Source organism: Nestor notabilis, unplaced genomic scaffold (assembly GCF_000696875.1).
Source record: "Nestor notabilis isolate BGI_N333 unplaced genomic scaffold, ASM69687v1 scaffold10569, whole genome shotgun sequence".
NCBI lineage: Eukaryota > Metazoa > Chordata > Aves > Psittaciformes > Psittacidae > Nestor > Nestor notabilis.
The window spans coordinates 16606-34726 of NW_009942443.1; the positions used below are offsets into that span (position 1 = coordinate 16606).

Genomic DNA, 18121 nt, shown 5'->3' on the forward strand with positions numbered 1-18121 from the left:
GATCAATTCTTTATAAAAATAAATACTGGGAGGACAAAAGGGCCAGTTACCCCACAATTTTAGTAAACAAGTTTCATTTTTCCATGCTAAAATCTGCAATATCTTTCAAAAAAAAAAAAAAAGTATCAAAACACTTATGAGAAACTGAGGGTGCATCAGAGTTGCTCACAACTCATCTACTTTATTCCCACAGCTAGGAGGTCACCAGAACTTCTAAACTTCACAATTTTTTCTAGTAGGCCATAGTATCAGAAACATTATTTGGCAAAGACTTGGTTAGGAACAGTTTCCTAATAGTCAGCAATAACCCTTAGAATAAATTTAAAGGGAAAATACTTAGGGGTTTTCTCTTTGATTTTTTTTGTTCCTTAAATCAGGTACAAGCTACCTTTCGTCCCTCTCATTTCTATGGTATCTCCAGTTTCATGTATTTAGACCAATGACACTTTCCAAAAGCTGGTGTACAACATCTTTATATACACTACAAATTCAGGTTACCAGACTATAGTCAGACATTGAATATATAAATAACTTTGCAAACTATTTACAGGTTTTAAACTAATCTGGTTCCAAGCAGCCGACACTCTTAAGGCAAATTCATTTGTATGACTGGCTGTCTGGCCTTTCAGCATTTCTTTCCCCTCCCCAACCAACCCAAAATGATAGGCAATAAACATGAAATTGAATTACCCCCTGCCCCTGGATTAACAGAATTCCTTATACGGAGAGATGATCCAACTACTTTCCACAAAACAAGGAAAAATGTATAGAAATGCTTTTCTGTGTTTGTGTGTCAAGAAAATCATGAAGGTGCATACCAAGAAGTGGAAAACCCAGTGTCTTACAACAACATAACTTTTGAATGCACTTGACAAATGGATCTGGAATTTGGGGAAAGCATCAGTTTAAAGCTGCACAACCCTTTTTAGAACTATGCATTTAGAAGCTCATTTGATACAAGATCTGAAGAGCTCAAAGGGATTTTTTTGTAACAGGTGACACTGTGCAATATAAAATGCAGCAGAGTGGAATTTCAAACATATGTTTAACTACATTAGAACTTTTCTCTTATATCATATTGCTGTGCAAGATACTATTCATCATTTAAAGGTATTCTGCACATCTGGCCAATCCTTACCTTGGAGCAAAAATCAGCTATTTCAAATAGTATCTTTTTGTTACAACATTGCATTCTGAAGTGCAATCAGTGCAATCCCTGTTGTCAATGCATGACTGAAGCAACCAAGCATATTCGGGTGAAGTAGACAGGATTCACATACCAAACATGCTTACTGCCTTTCTTTAAGTCCCAATTATCACTTTGTTCTTAGTATTTTTCAATGCCCTGATTAGGTCTTTGTTTGGAAGTAATTAGCTACTGCGGTTTGAAGGATTTTGGAACAAAGCAGAGACTTTATACTGAATGCAGAGGTCATCTCTAAGAGACAGAAGGTGGCAAATTATCGATTTGCTTTATATTTAGAAGCATCTCTTGGTTCACTGCTAGGATTGCTCCAGTCATCTGCTTCAGGTGTGGTCTTGTAGTGTCGCCACGCCGACTTATTAAAAACGGGAAGTCTTTCAAATGATTCACTTGAAAGGGCCTATGGAAAAACAAAAGCAATGGTGAGATATCATCACAGACACCAAGAGCAAGATGATACTCTGGGGAGTTCTACAGTTACAAGTTCTGTATTGAACAAGCATGTCAATTACCCAAGTGTTACATGTCACAACACTGTTTTGAAAATACTTTAGCTGTGACTAATCGCTCTACTCACAGTCACAGTACTAGTCAAAGTAAAGTTAAAATAAAATAGTAGCAGTTTCAAATATATTGCTTCTTTCCAAGGAGCAAGGTCTACAAAAATAGTGAGAAAAATGTTTTGGTCAAAAACATTTTAGGGAGATTTGTCATTGACATGGGGCAGACAACTAGTCTAACATTTCACTTGTCCAGCAGACTTGGACTCTGTCAGCACACTGATCTGGGAGGGCTGTTCTAGTGCAGCCCATCAGCACGCCTTTTTCCACTGAGAAAGGCCATACCTTTTTCCTCCACACATACATGCACAGGATTAAACCCATCAGAAACTAAGGTTAGCACAGGATTCCACAACTCAGTCACTACATACAGCAAGGCACAGTGACAACACTAAGTCAATAACCTGCATGTGAGCTATATGCTATATTCTTTTAAATTCCCTGATGAAACTCAAGCAGTTAGTTTCAACCTTAAGCCCCTAAGGAGCCTGGGATCTCCCAAAACATGACAACAGGATCAATACAGTCTATTGCACAAACGTCAAGAATTGACTAGAAAAAGAATATGAACTAGTCAGAAGTTAGTCAACAGTCCTGTCAGCTTTGTTGTGGTCAGAACTGTTAGGATCAAAGCATTAACCAAAATTATCTCATCACACAGTTCTTTGGAAATTCAGCACTGATGATGGACTAACAGAATGCAAAGATCCAAAACTGGGGACTGAAAAGTGAAAGCAAACTAGTATTAGTGCCAGGTTAATACTTGAGTTTTAGGGTTCTGTGTAACTGATTTAGATAAGATATAATGAAGATAGCAATTACCAATTTTAAAACAAACTGAAGAGTGAAAAGAGAGAAAGGTCACTTATTCAGCCAGCTATAAACAAATTGCATCACATTACTAGCTTATAAAAGGGTCAAATTCATACCTTCAAATAAATTACAGCATCTGAACCAACACCTTCCATGGAGTACAGTTTAAGGTCACCTTGAAAGTACCTAGCGTACAGACGAGAGATTGGCAAGCCGTAGCCAAATCCAGCCTACAAAACCAAGGAAATAAAAACATTATGGAAAGTTCAAAAAGCCACATATCACTGAAAATAGATGATACCTAAATATTACATTTGCATCAAAATCCTTTTCAAGCTTTATTACTCAGCCTACACTGTAAGCTGGTCTTCAGCCTTTTGAGCAATCTTTTTTCCCCTCTCAGCATCGTTTTTTATTTTAGGTACCAAAAAGGAAAAAATATCAGCATCCTTTCTTAGGACTAACATGACCATTTTGCATTTTCTCAGAGAGGGATAGGTGTAACATATAGTACATGCTGCCTCCAATCAAAGCAAACTGATGCTCTCTTCTTCTTCCTCAATGATTGCCACTGTTATGACACTCCATTCTTTCTTTGGTACAAATCAGGGGTTTGACAGCATGTTTGTTCTCCCCCAAGCCTAGGATTATTGTTCTCAAATGTCTCAAAACTTAGGAGACTACGCAAAAAAGCCAGAGACAACTCTGTTTACTTCATCTAGGTCACGCCATGAAGTGATTTCTGATGCCATATTGCAGTACAGATCAGAAGACCACTGCAGAAGACTACACACAAAGCAATAATCCTCGCTGCTGTTTACCTATCTAGCAGAATATCAGAATTCCACAGCACTGAAGGATCTACCGAGGACTGTGACCCTGTACAGACCACACAATTTTCAAAACATAACAGATAACAGGTACAAATTTTAGATTTTAAATTTGAAGAACTAAATATTCACAAGTGCGGCTGCCACAAAGTCAACACCTGGCACCTTTTCCAACCCGCTCCTGTCAGAAGTTGTAAGAAAAAAACCCAACCCAAACCAAATCACCAAGCCTCTCTCACTGCAGCCAGCGAGTAAGACTGAATTACACAACACCCCTTTCAGATGACTGGATATATGCTGAGAATCACAGTGATCAATTATTCACCCAACCACCCTCTGAATTTTTCATAACAATCCAAAGCAATAAAGGAAGGATTCCAGACACACAAACATTTGAAAAGAACGATATACAAGGCAATACAATTTTTCTGTACGGAGTAATACAATTTTTCTACGAATGTGGATTACAAGAAATCCAAGAAACTCGTTCCACTGTAATATTTCTACAAAGACAACCTGACAGAAAACTGAAAATTATGCCCTTAATCTTCAAAACAAAGCCCTCACATGATACCAAAACCAGGGTAGACCAAGAAAAGACTTGTGAGCATTATATAGAGGTATTATGTAGTATCACTTTAGAGGAAACCCCTTGAGGGAAGGATGAATATTTAAGAACTTTGTACTACAATATCCATCTGTCCTGGGTTCAGCTACAGCAGTCATTTTTTCTCCTTCTTAGTAGCTGGTGCAGTGCTGTGTTTTTGACTTTCAGTCTGGGAACAACACTGGTAACACCGATGTTTTTAGTTGTTGCAAAGTAATGTTTACTCTGACCAAGGACTTTCTCAGTCTCATGCTCTGCCAGAGAGGAGGGGAAGCCAGGAGGAAGCAGAGGCAGGACACCTGACCCAAACTGGCCAAAGGGCTATTCCATACCACAGCACGTCATGCCCAGTATATAAACTGGGGGGAGTTACCCGGAAGGCCCAGATCGCTGCTCGGGTCGGGCTGGGTATCGGTCGGCGGGTGGTGAGCGGTTGTGTCCTTTTCCCTTGTTATTCCTCTTATCATTATTATTGGTAGCAGTAGTGGTTTGTATTATACCTTAGTTACTGGAGTGCCGTTATCTCAACCCGTGGGAGTTACATTCCTCTGATTCTCCTCCCCATCCCTCTGGGAGCATGGGGAAGAAGGGGTGGGGGGAGTGAGCGAGCGGCTGCGTGGTTCCAAGATACCGGCTGGGCTTAAACCATGACACCATCACAAATTCTCTTGCTGTTATCTATTATCTCTACAGTATCTTTTGACCTCTTTGCCTTGTTTTTACAGAAGTCTAAATTTAGTGATCTTAAATTGGTTAGTTTCTTACTCAGCAGTTCTGAGCAACATGAAAAACAGAAATGCCAAAGATGCCCTTCCCTACTCACACTACTTGTCAGTGTCCACTTCCACAGTTAGAACAGTTGCTTAGCGGCACTTCTTCAAATAACAGTGTGCTTTAAGCACATAATTCTCTGTCTCTCATTAGAGATACATGCATCACTTTCAAACATCTGGTCTTGAAAACCAGATGCATTTCTTAACTTCTAAAAAAACGAAAGCTATTTGAGTATCTCAGAAAGATCTAGGAAAAATAGTTCCAAAAGCTGACTTACATCTTTTCTGGAGACCAGATAATACATTACAGGAATTAAAAAGCACAGCAACCAAAAGGCAAACTGTAGATAGTACATACCTCCAGGAACAGCTCAAGTGAAGGGCAGCATTAAGCAATCCTGAAAACACATTATATTTTCCTCTCCCCAGAATTACACTTCCTTAAAATCCATGCCCAACTTCTGTTTGCCTCCTGCCCCTTCCAGCAAAGTCCTTTTACGCTCTGTGCGAGCCCTCATCGTTATTTCATACTGCTTTCTTCCAAAAATGCCCTGTCCACCTTTTCTCTACATTGTCTTCAGGGTATTTTCCAAAACAGGTAACTTACAAGAAATACAAAGACAACAGATCCCAGGTAAGTACCTTGTTAAGGCAAGACCCTGCAAAAGGTCTATTTTGTAAAAGACATTAAGAAGCCATTACTAAGTAGGTCTGTGCTTAACCTGAAGGACAGAATATAGTCAGTGATGGCATATCTGCCTTGAGAGGGAAAATCTTTTTAGAGCCAATTTCTCATTAAATATTACAGTATGCACTATACAAATAGAAAATTATTACATTTCTGTGTTAGTGTCTACAGATTTAATTAAACTTAAGCCACATTTCTCCCACAATAAACAAATGCTGCCGGAGAGAATAATTCTTTAAGAAAACCTAATTCTCATTACACATTACCATGTGTTTCTAACGTTTTCACTATGCGTATAGCAGTACAGAAGAACACAAGACCTAAGATCTGAATGCTTCCATGCTCACAAGGTTTCTTGGAAGTTTTTAACAATATCTGCAATGACATTGAGAAAGAATTTTCACTCATCAATAAAAAGATCCCTCTCTTCTGCTCCCCAAGTCCATGAATGTTTCATAAACTACACAGGGGATCATACAGCAAGGGAAGAGTGTGCTAGAACAGAAAAATATGACTACACTGCACTGCAATTTAGTGTATTATCTAAGCCAGAATGACACAAGCACATACCCACCTACCTTCTGGAGCACCGTAATTCTCAAGTGGTTTGGTCTTTGGCACTAAGCAATTAAAAACCTCTCCTTCTCTATGAACTTTAAAGAGGATGTATGCACAACCTTTCTGCTGAAGCATTATTTCCAGACTAACATACAAATTATAGTTGGATCTGGGCCATAATATGTAATATAGCAAGCTCCACTACCCAGTCCTTTTTTCTCTTACTGAAAAGATATGCCACAGACACCCAGTTCTTGATTTTTGTCTTTCTGCACACACATGTAAATAATGAAGCTTAACAATTGTTCTTGACATTCAGTCATATACAGGCATCGGGTCAGACTCACAGGGCAAAAGCTGCCAGGTTCACAGGAAGGGGGGGTACCTTGCAGGTCTGACTACAGTGACATACAGACAGAAGAGGAAAGCAAGGCCTGAAAATGGGGTACAGCAAAAGAATATTAAGCACAAATGCCACTGAATCAAAGTAAGCGGTCTTGAAGATGAGGAAATAAATACAGGAATGTACTGCTAAAGATGCACAGGGGAAAAAAAAAAACCCACAAAAAATAGTAGTGTCAATCCTAAAAAACACATTTTACAATCAGAGAGCCATAAAGGAAGAGATATTTTAATAGTGAATACAACTGGTAATCAAGGTATAAGTTTATAGTGAGAACAAGTTTCAGGAAATCCTTGTAGGCTGATATAGTAAATTGCTGATCAAAAGTGAGACAGAACAAAGGCAGATTATGAATCAAGATTCTACCATTTGTGACAAAGAAAAAAGGCTGTGTGTGAATTAAGGCCTGTCCCCTATCACACATCCCATTCAAGAAAATTTTCTATGAAAAAGCATAAGTTTGAAATATATTACTAAGGTGTGTTGTAGAGGTAGGAGCTGTGAAGTATTAGTATCAACTCAATGCAGACACAGAACTGAGATTCACACCTACTGTGGTGGCATCAAACACTGGTGAAAACAAGGCAATACACTTATGTGCCACAATGCTACGAACTGTGGACTAATAGTACCAAAGACTTTCTGCTAAAAATCTAAAAAGCAATTCATTATCTCTGAACTGGTTTTATCCTCAGCTCACTCTTAATTATTTTGTAACAGAAATAGTCACATTCTCTCTGTGCCATATTTTAATAGCTGCCTGAAGGCACTTCACACACAGAAGTATCAGCAGGGGAAGGAAAAAACCTAACACGCAAATAAACCAAAAAACTTACGATTATGCTACATGAGTGTTCTTAAATAGGGAAAGGAAATTTCTCAAAACAATCAGCTTTTTTTCTACATGTCTAAAGATAAAGGATTGCATCAGAAGCTATAGAGAACAAGAATGAGAAGAGGCAATAGAGTGTAAGTATTAATCCACTTATTTGAAAACCAGTCAAATGGAACAGTAGCTGTATCATTTCTACCACAATGAGTCAATATGTAATTTAAACAACATAATTTAGAAATAATAATTTAATTTTAACACTAATTTAGAAAATTATGCTTGCTAAAAGTATCTACGTGTTCAACACTGAAATAATTTTATGCTTAGAAGAAACTATGGGGAAATTTGGTTGAAATCTGATGCTGATACATGCAGAAGGGAATATCACATGAGATATTTCCAGCTGAACAGGAACATACCAACTGTGCATATCACATGCACGTTTGGGAAACTCTTAATTTTTAAATGTGTTTTTACAGTCCATAGCTTATATGAAAATAATTTTCAAAGTTCAAATACAGGCTTGCGCATTACCAGGAGGTGCTTCTCAAGTGCTAGAATTCAGACAGTGTGGGCTCACCCTTTCAATACATTTATTACAGGAAACTTAGATCAACAGTAATTTACACACCAAAGAGGAGCTCATTAGGTTAGCCACCTTCTCACTAATACAGCACTAAAAATCCTGTCCACTAAGCTGTGAAAATATTGTGCTTATGCAGGCATGCTTGTTTCCAAGAATATAATGTTAAGACAAAGAAAAGCTGGTTTCTATTCCAAAGATCATGTGATGATAACAGAACCCATTTTCTCTTGTTAAACAATTTCTTCACTGGAAAACCTGATCCAGTAAATTGTAGTGAAAGGAAACATGCAAACAGAGTAGTTTAATGGGACATTTAAACACATACTGCAATTGCTTACCAAAGGCACAGCTCTCGAGGGCTCCAAACTAGGCCTGGGTGCTGTTGAGTACATGTAGTTAAACAATCTGTCTATTTTTCTTAAAGGTACACCTCCACCTTTATCACTTATCTAAGGAATGAAAAGTTAAAGAGTTTTAAACATTATGTTCGGAAAAAACCCTGCGCAAGTCCAGTAGCATCACGTAAATGACTTCAGAAATATCAAAGGAGCAGCTAAGGGCTTTGGGTTTGCCTAGTCTGGGAAAAAAAGGGGTCTGAGGGGTGACCTCATTGCTCTCTACAGCTTCCTGAAGGTGGGAAGGGGAGAGGGAGGTGCTGATCTTTCCTCCCCGAGATCCAGTGATAGGATGCATGGGAACAGTTCAAAGCTGCATCAGCCAGGGGAGGTTTAGACTGGGCATGAGGATGCATTTCTTTACCAAGAGGGTGGTCAAACACTGGAACAGGATTCCTAAAGAGGTGGTCAATACTCCGCCTGTCAGTGTTCAAGAAGCATTGGACAATGCCCTTAGCAACATGCTTTAACTTTTGGTCAGCTCTTAATTGGTCAGGCAGTTGGACTAGGTGATCCTTGTAGGTCCCTTCCAACTGAAAATATTCCGATGTATATGAAGTGTCAGAACTGATACAACAATTAATTTGCCTTTTCAAATTACAAGTCATACTATTCTAAACCTAGCAGGTTTATATGCTGCATATTATTTTTAGACATTTACCTTAATAGACAGATCTTCTTTTCCCAAAGTGACTAAGGTTTTGATTGATGGATAGCCTTCTTTTTTACCTTCATGCAATTCCACTGTAGCTCTCATTGAATTCTACAGATAACAGAAATAACTGGTTTTGATTCTAACTTTAACATAAATGCTTTCTGTGACAACTTAGAATTTGCATTTATTTTGTTGAATCTAGATACTTTTCCCTGCATTTGCATACAAGAAAGAAAAGGCCATATTTAAAACAAATTCAAGAAGTGCTTTCAAGTCAATGAATTGTCTACTTAAACTTTTACATCAGAACTCCATTATACATTTACCTATTTAATACAGAGTCAGAGAACATAAAGCAGTGATTTCCACCCACCCCACCCCTCCTCCCCACTGTGTGAAATCAAGTAATTATATATAATGGATGACAACATCCTTCACCTTGCGGAACACCAACAGTGATGTTCACCACAGAGAACAAGATTGCATTTTCTCAGCCTGGGTCACACAATTGTTAAGTTACCATCTATCAATCTGACTTTATCGTATCTATTAGCAGGGTTTCCACTGCCAGTCCATCACAGATGAGCAATACTTACAGCTACAACTTACTGATTTCACACTGTTGCATGACTTATACCAAAACATACCTAGAAGTAATGTAGAAATTCTCATCTGTTCTGCCCTAGAACTAATGTAACAAATGGCAAAGCAGGGGAAAATTTAAATGAACATACATGACAAATGTATGTAAAAAAAAAAAAAAAACCAACCCCACAATACCATTATTTAGGAAGTTTCTCTGACCAAATGCATTTTTTTCCCCCTGAATTTCTGGTGTTCAATTGCACCACTTAGAGACCACCTGTCTTACTCAAAAACATACAATAGCTCTCATGTTCTATTTTCACTGTTGTTCTAATTATTCAGAAAACACAAATAAAACCAAAATATGCTCTTTACACTATTCAAAGACATAGAAGCTGTTTTCATAATAAAGACACTGACCCTAAGCAGTCCTCAAATATGCAGTAAAGAAGCAAGCTTATGAAAATTGCAAAGTAATGAGCATACCATCGAAAAAACCTATCATGAGTGTTTAAAGTTGCAAAAGTGCTTAAGTGGGAAACCAGATTTTTTTTTCTTAAGTACACAAGGGCATAAAAGAGAGGACTCTAAGCTTTTACAGTTCAAACCCTTTTTGCTTGTTTAAAGATAAGCTTAAGAAGCAAACTGAAATGACATTTAAGAGCTGTAACTGAGCAGAATCTCAATTTCAACAGTAGCGTAAGTTCACAAAACCTTCCAAATGATAAGTGCAACCTACCTTGAATAACTCAAATAACATATGAAATAAATGAGAAGGTACATAGACTACTTGAATAGGCTTGTTTGGAGCTTTAGCTAAAAGACAAAACAAAACAAACAGGAAAATTTTTTTAAAACCAGTATTTTGTAGCATTTCTATCTACAGAACTAACATGAACCTGTAGCCAAAAACAAGTATGTAAGCATGTTCTAATTCTCCATGTGCAACATTAGCCCCATGAAGTAAAACCATAAAATTCAGTTACTCCTTTCCCTGAAGTAACATGTTCTAATGATGATTTTCAAAGACATCTATGTCAACAGACTTTTAGATATGAAACTTCAGGGAACAATGGTTGGTTTCATACTGACAACATATGCCAAGAGAACTTTCCCACTAGAATGTGAAATCTTTTTTTCTTAACACACACAATATTTAAGCATGGTATCTGCTGCACAGAAAGATTATTAAATCAAAAAAACACTAAACCCACAAAACTGCTTAAATAGTCTAAAAACAACTACTAATTTTAATTAAAACACAAAGTGTAAAGTACTCAAAAATTTTCAAAATGTATTTCAAACACTATCACAGTTTTCTTATCCCAAATCATAACTGAATTATTTGTCCACTATTGCCCTGCTGTTAGTGTTTCTGCAGAGGTGTACAGTTTGGCACAGCTCTGAATGCTAGAGTGCTGACTGATTTGGCAAGAAATACTACAGATGCATTTAATACATTCCAGGACAGTCTTGGTGCTGAAGATGCAGTCTCTGAATATCTACTGGCATTCAGTTATACAGTCCTAGCTTGTCAGACTCAGCAGAAGTTCAGGTTGAAGAAAAGTCTTTGAATATCTGCTTCATAAACTGCAGAAAAAACCAAACATGCACACAGACTGATGTGTGCAGACAGATGTGACTGGAGTCATCTTTACCATTTTTGGCACTGAGGGCTGATTAATACCAGTTATTACGTCAAGAGACACAGTAGTGAAAACTCCTAGGAAAAGGAGAAAACCAAAACAATGCTCTGCATAATTAGTTGCAAGGCAACTTGCTGTTTTATTATGTTAATTTCGTCAGAGTCCATATTCCAGTTCTCTTATACAGCACCAAAATGAAGGCAGACCGATTCGCACTGCTTTAAGGCATAGAGTATACACAGAAAACATGTTACTGCTGCTCTTGTGAGCTCATCTGCAAAGCCACTTTCCTCATCTTGATAGTAAGCTAGTTTAAAGGAAATAAGTATTTCTTTCCTCACTTCTTTTTTTGAGATCCACCAGCTTCTTTTCTCTACTGTGGATCTTTTTATTTAGGCCTTCAAATGAATTTCTGCATTGATTCCTCTGCTGCAGCACTCTACTTTTAGCTCCAAAATCACTCAGTTTTGGAGAGGGAAAGGTTGGGTCCTTTGGTTTTGGGAGAGGGGGCTGGTAGTAATGCATCTGACTTGACAATATTGCTTTGTGTAGAGAAGTATTTCTACAGTATTAACTAGCACTTTAAGCAACATACATTCCCATGTATCACTCCAGTGAGTGTTACCCGTTTCTGAGACTTTTGCAATTCTACTGATGAAGTTTGGAAACATCTTAGTCTTATCTTTGGATAGCTATCTAAAATTTGCAAGAGGATCGCTCAAGATGATTTATTTTTCAACTTAAAAAAATAATCTACCATTTGTCAATAGAAATTATGAACAAAAATCTATTCTCATTAATTTTGCAGTGCTGAATTTTCACCTTTGCAATCAACTTGAAACAGACTTTCATGTAAGAAGTTTAAGGACTTAAAGCATAGGCTACACAAAATAAGTAATCTAATTTTCCCACCTTACATAGAAAAGCCCACCACTAGTGCAGAGACTGACAGTGGAATTTATAGACAGATTCAAAATTAAACAAACTTCAGCTCTATTAAAAGATTAATTAGAATGCAGGCGTGTTTGCTTCCCAGTTATGAGGATTCCTGACCACTTTATTTTCCTTGAAGTGACAGCAAATATAGCAGCTAGCACTCCACATTCAGCATCAAGAAGTAAGCATACAGCGATGAGAAGCTCTAATTCAGGTGCCCATGTAGACACATTAGAAGAAAAGTAACTGCAACACAGGACTGCAGAGTTCAAATTGTAACTTACAATTATTCAACAAAACTAGAAGTCACAGCTATTAGAAATGCTTTTTCCCACATACATCACTTAATTTCACAATTACCATTGAATTCTTCAACTTCCAGCTCAGGTGCCACCAGATAGTACTGTTCACATAACATCTTAGCTGTTTCATAAGCATCTACAAAACAACAGAACACTGATTAAAATCACCCAGAGAGGATTAGCAAAGTTCATCCTGTATGTGAAAGACGACAAGCAGAATGTTCACTTTAGTAACTAGTTTACAAGTGTGAAACTGGTATCCACTCTAATCGTTTTCTCTCTGTATGATTACAGCCCTTTTGTCAAGAAAGGGCAACGTCTACTTAAAACTCTGCAAACAAAAGCATGTTAGTAAAGACAAGCTATTTTTCATCTTTGTTCAAGGCTTGAAAACCAGAAGGGTATAATCTTAGGCTGACCGTAACATCTACTTATTTGTCGTGTGCTGATCACAATTTAATGCTTGTTCTTTCCATCTCAAACAAAAAAAGGATGACATTGCAACCACAAATTCATTTTTTCCAAACACAATGCTGTTTACAATACTTGATTTTCAAGGTCTTTTTGGGGGAAAGCTGGAATCTAAGATTCTTCATTCTTTCCTACTGAAGAAAAATTAAAAGCCTCCTCAGAATCCAAATCAGGGTTTATGTATTGTCAAGATACAGCAAGAAAGTTTAAGTCATCTTTTGTTTGAAAGCTTTCTTACTGGTTCTAAATATTCACTGGTATCTCATTTGCAAAAATATTTTAGAAACAAGCAGCAAGTGTTAGCTTAAAGAAACCACAAACTCAAGCATGTTCTAGCTGCATTGCTTAAGCTACCTTTACAGAAGTGGCTTCCTTGTAATAAGTACAAGTAAGTATGGGATATGAGCAAGCACACAAAAAGAGGGGCAGTTCTGCAGACAAAGAACTTTGCTAAGATACCGTAACAATGGCATTTGACCTCACCCCACATGTACCTTCTTACTCCTGTCCAAAGTGACACTACAAAAGAAAACAGTCACTGCCAAGACTCAAAGCTATGTGACAAGCACAAAGAAAGAGAAATCACTAGTCCAGAGAAAGAGCTGGTTACCTACAATTGCACTCCTTGACAATGTCTACAGAAATCATCTATAGCATGCCCTATTATCTGAAAACCATTTCTATCAGTTGTTCTGACATCTGCAGGGCTGCACATATCACACAAGGCTGACACCAATGCTGCTGGAGGTCTAGTAAAATGGGGCTAATCAATACTGGAACTTTTCTTGATCAAGTCCTGGGAATGTCTCACAAAAATCAGCTATCCAGTAGGAATCTTTTGTGTCAAGATGGTCAGCTCCAGCCACTTTCTAAAGGGTCTTGTCATTAACACAATAAAACGTGTCCTACTAAAAAAGATCAAGATCCCATTTAATACCCAAGCAGTACAGAGAACCACAGCCTGGGATGTGCACAAGTTAGGAAAAAAATACGCAGGAACAGCTACATTTACATGACATTCTAAGATTATCTCAGAACTTCCATGGCCTTAGAACCAATTCTGTGCTTTAGAAAAAAGGGGAATAAGAAGCACAGCCACAATCTTTACTCAGTCATCAAAAGCTGAAGACAGCAATAAGCTAGTATAACCATAAGGCCGTCTACACAGAGACAGAAATGTTAGCACTTTTCAAAGAGTTTCCACATCATAGAAGTAAAAATTATGTGGATCCTGGGGGCAGGAGTTGGATTTCTATTGTGGAAAAAAACTTCAAGGCCTCTAAAAAGCAAATCGGTAACTATGAGAATAAATTAAAAAGCCTTAATCCACAGATGTGGATGCAGACACAGCCACTATACAAACCCAGAAAGAATCAAAAGGCTTTGAATAATCCATTTAACCTCCCCAAATTCTGTGCCAAACTCTCATTCATTTTCAAGGAGCAGACATGTTACCGCTCTTGAGATGAACAGAAAGGAGCCACCACTTCATGATCCAGTAAAATACCCAGCCCAGAGCAAAACTGCCAAAACAGTCTGAATGCAGTCTTACATTTTACCTTCCTCTCAAAGCCAACTCTCTGGCAAAGTTCTAAGAAAGAAAGAATGAAACAAACTGCAAAGTTCAAAGCATACTTCATGTTGTGGCTGGAGGTAAGTAGCAACAAGAGTGAAAGACCTATCAGTACATCTAAAATCCTGGCTCCAGGACCAAGATTGGATTTGCTATCAACTCAGAAGTCTTACTGAAAGACAGTCAGTGAGACAGAGACCCACCTCAGGCAGTTACAACACTCAACAGAGCTGCTTGAAATAAGGAGTAACTGTTTAAGTAATTTCTTCAGTGTTTCAAGGGCATCCAGAGCTTGTAGCAACCATATACAGTGCCAAAAAAATCAACATCTTAACTCTGACAAATTGCTCAGAATGCTGCCTGTGAACCAGAACATTTTGGAGCTAGCATGGTATACAGAATGTAAATTAACCCCTCACCCAATGTGTAAGGAAATGGCCTCAATCACCTTGATGCTAAACAGGCTGTTTTTACGGACTTCTTGCTTCTTTGAAAGACAACACTGCATACTGTTTATGATACCCTTGTTTTGTGAAAGATCTATTTCAGCCTCTGGCTTGAAAACTGGGCTGAGCACCTTCTGAGACTATGCATTCCTCTGTCCAAGGCAGCAACTATGAACTTGATGGTCAAAATGGATTCAAACATATGGACTAACACATACAATACTGAGGTCAACGTGGAGTAAGATCAATCAAAAGAAAAGAAAGCTGCTGAAAAAAAGGCTGCCTTAGAGACAAGAAAGAGTTAGAAGCCAAGAAGCCTTCCTAACAGCAAAAGGCATCTACATTACAAAGCAAGCTATCATGCAGGTCAAATTCTGACATAAGAAAGGTTTCCCTCTTACTTCACCAAAGGCTGAGATAAAGTGAAGGGGAGAAACACATTCTTCCCCTCCTGCAGCTGCACAAACAGCAGTGAAGGATAGAGGGTGGAAGTCACTCCTACATAATTACCTGTATTTGTAAATAGATACACTCAAGAGCGTGAACAGGATTTAAGCACACAGTATTTCTAATGCGAGCGCCATTCAGGTCACATACATGTCTTCTGTATAAAGAGAGAACGGGCTGTGGTATGATCAGATGCACATAGCAAAGAGGCGTTTCCCTGGAATATCTGTACATCTGAGGATGTTCTACTGAAAGGCCTAACTAAACAAACTGGAAAACATCACTTACTCTCAGATTTTCTTCAGTACCAGCATCAGATAAAATAAGCAGTACATGAGAACCTCCTTCTAAGTATTTTAGGGAAGAAAACATCTGAAGTTTAACAAAACACTTAAAATACTTCATCTGATATTTAAAAGGACAGATTAAGGTAATTAAAACATTGTTTACTCAGTTCCATTAAAACACCTAAAATTTCTCCATTCTCAATAATGAAGACATAAGAAAGCCTCAATAAGCCCATGGCTTTGCTGCAAGCAACTACAGAACTTCCATCTCTTCTTTTATTAAATTAATTTAAATCACTTTCAGTCTCTTGTATCTCAAAAACATACTTCTGCATATTCTAAGTTGTGATGCTTTTTTTAAACACATTAACATCATCTTACCTTTAACCACCTCTGCTACATTACAATTAGGATCAATACTTCCAATATGTTTGGGATGAGCAGGATTAATATCTCCACCAAAAAGAAGTGCTAAAAGGAAAAAAAAAAAAAAAAAGGCAGTAAATTATCTATCACACTTGAGGCAACCCAGAAAGCTTAAATCTGATGGTGTCTGAAACTTACTGGATAGTGCATCTTTTGTAAAAAGATACTCTAAAAATTGCCAGAATCCTTGTTTAGGAAGACTACCTGCCTCCCTCCTCTGTTTTCTTTTTTCTTTTTCATATTTACAGCTAAGACTAGTTAAAACAGAAATAGTGGTGTGGGGAGGGTTAAAGCAGAAAACTTACATTTCAAAGTGGGCTATCAAAAATTAGGTTACACTAAAATGTAAAATGCTTCACTCATACCATCATGTCAGAACAGAAGCACTCACAACGATGGAAGTGTTATAGTAAAAAGGACTGATGAACTGTAAGACAGCATTAAAAGCCTTTTACACTCACCTAAGCTGCAATTTCACAGCTGGCACAGGGGTGTCTCTCACTTGACTTTCTCCCTGACTCTCAGCAGTATGCTCCCTACCCCCTCCTTGCAAAAGGATCTAGCACTCACCAGATCCTTCAGGGAGAGTTTAGCTCTCAAAGAAGTAGAAAGGCTTTATGCTTTTTTTGCAGAAGTGATTTTCTACTATTTTAGCAAATTAGTCACCTCTGATACGAAACAGATGCAGTGTGAGGTGAGCAAATGACAAGATCTGAAAGCTTTTCCTATTCTGGTCATGGTGAGGTAACACAATGGCACACTGTGCCTTTCAGAACTGCACTGTAAGAAACAGCCTGTCAATGTATGAAAGAAATGGAAACTACATAAAACCTCATTTCTGCATCCTGCTTTCCAATTATTGTCTTCATCAGTGTTTCAAGATTAATATTTGCCATCATGGCAAATGGATGGATCACTAACACTGCTTACCATCAAAAAATTTTACAAGATTAACTAAACTTGAAGCATCTGTAAGTGGTTTTAAGTTTCAAGCAGTTAAATAAGAGTGTCCACAAGAAAAGCCATTTCAGTTCAATTAAGTTTAACGTTTCAGAACTAGTGCCAATTATGCTAGCACTCGACCAAGAATTCTATTAGGAGAATGTTTTTACTTACTGCTAGAACTCTTCTGTGGGAGCCTTTTAACTTAACTTGGTTTTATGCCTGTTATTTGTCTACCCAGGTAGAAGAATAAGCTGCACATTTATTTCATTTTGTGTGCTTTGCCACACTGAAGTTATTTGTACACACACAGCAAGGTATTTGTTAGTCACATTAAAAGTTACTGGAACGACACACATCTTGTAGTAAAGTACTTTCCACTACAGTATCTAGTGTCTGCATTATCTGTAGCGCACTACAGCTTCTAATAGCTCATAAAAGCGGAACACTGGGCAGACAATAAAGCTCTAGAGCTAAAAGACAAAAGATACACTAAAGAGATCACAAGACTGTCCTTAACTTTATATAGATCACTTTCTGCATGGTTGCACATATTGGTTAGTAGGAGCTGTGCAAGTAACAACTTTCACTCTGTAATATGAATATAAAAAAGTAAGTTTATTAGTAACAACAAATGAAACAGAACCTAATGACAACAGACAACTAATTCTAACATTTATTCATAAAGAGTGAATAAGAAGTACGAGAAAACAAGGGATATAACTTAAGTTTTAAGTTAGAAATACTCAACCTTTTTAGATAACTTGCTGGGAAAAAAAAACCCAGTAAAAATCCATATAGTGCATAACCTATTCAAAATTTATGGCATCACTGCATTTCATTATGGAATAAACGTCAGTTCTACAAACTATGTTGACAGACTTGTGAGCAGAAACATACAGCTACTCCACTATCATCTAAAAATAGTTTACACATCACTACCCAAGCTCTCTGCCAACAAAGTTAAAAAGTGACAGCCACACTGACAAAGCCTGACAGTTGTAGAAGAGAGCACACTGCTGGCTTGGATTCATTTCCGATAACTGCAAAGAATAAAATTAACAGGTTGCCAGAATACTTTTACTATAATTAGCACCAAATATTAAGAATTAGTCATAAGTATAAAAACAAGCTACGGCTTCAGGTTTACAAGCAA

At 37.6% G+C, this 18121-nt stretch overlaps 1 protein-coding gene across 1 annotated transcript in view; it reads right to left on the reverse strand.

Annotated features, from left to right (window-relative positions):
• Positions 1 to 403: 403 nt before the first annotated feature.
• The window catches only part of PDK3 (pyruvate dehydrogenase kinase, isozyme 3), a 35350-nt gene continuing 17632 nt past the window's right edge, over positions 404 to 18121 (reverse strand). The window contains exons 4-10 of the mRNA XM_010021414.1: positions 15979 to 16068; positions 12432 to 12509; positions 10229 to 10305; positions 8911 to 9012; positions 8193 to 8303; positions 2694 to 2807; positions 404 to 1604 (exon numbers count right to left, since the gene is read on the reverse strand). Of these exons, the coding sequence (XP_010019716.1) occupies positions 1461 to 1604; positions 2694 to 2807; positions 8193 to 8303; positions 8911 to 9012; positions 10229 to 10305; positions 12432 to 12509; positions 15979 to 16068 (716 nt within the window). The 3' untranslated portion in view covers positions 404 to 1460. The remainder of the gene's footprint in view (positions 1605 to 2693; positions 2808 to 8192; positions 8304 to 8910; positions 9013 to 10228; positions 10306 to 12431; positions 12510 to 15978; positions 16069 to 18121) is intronic.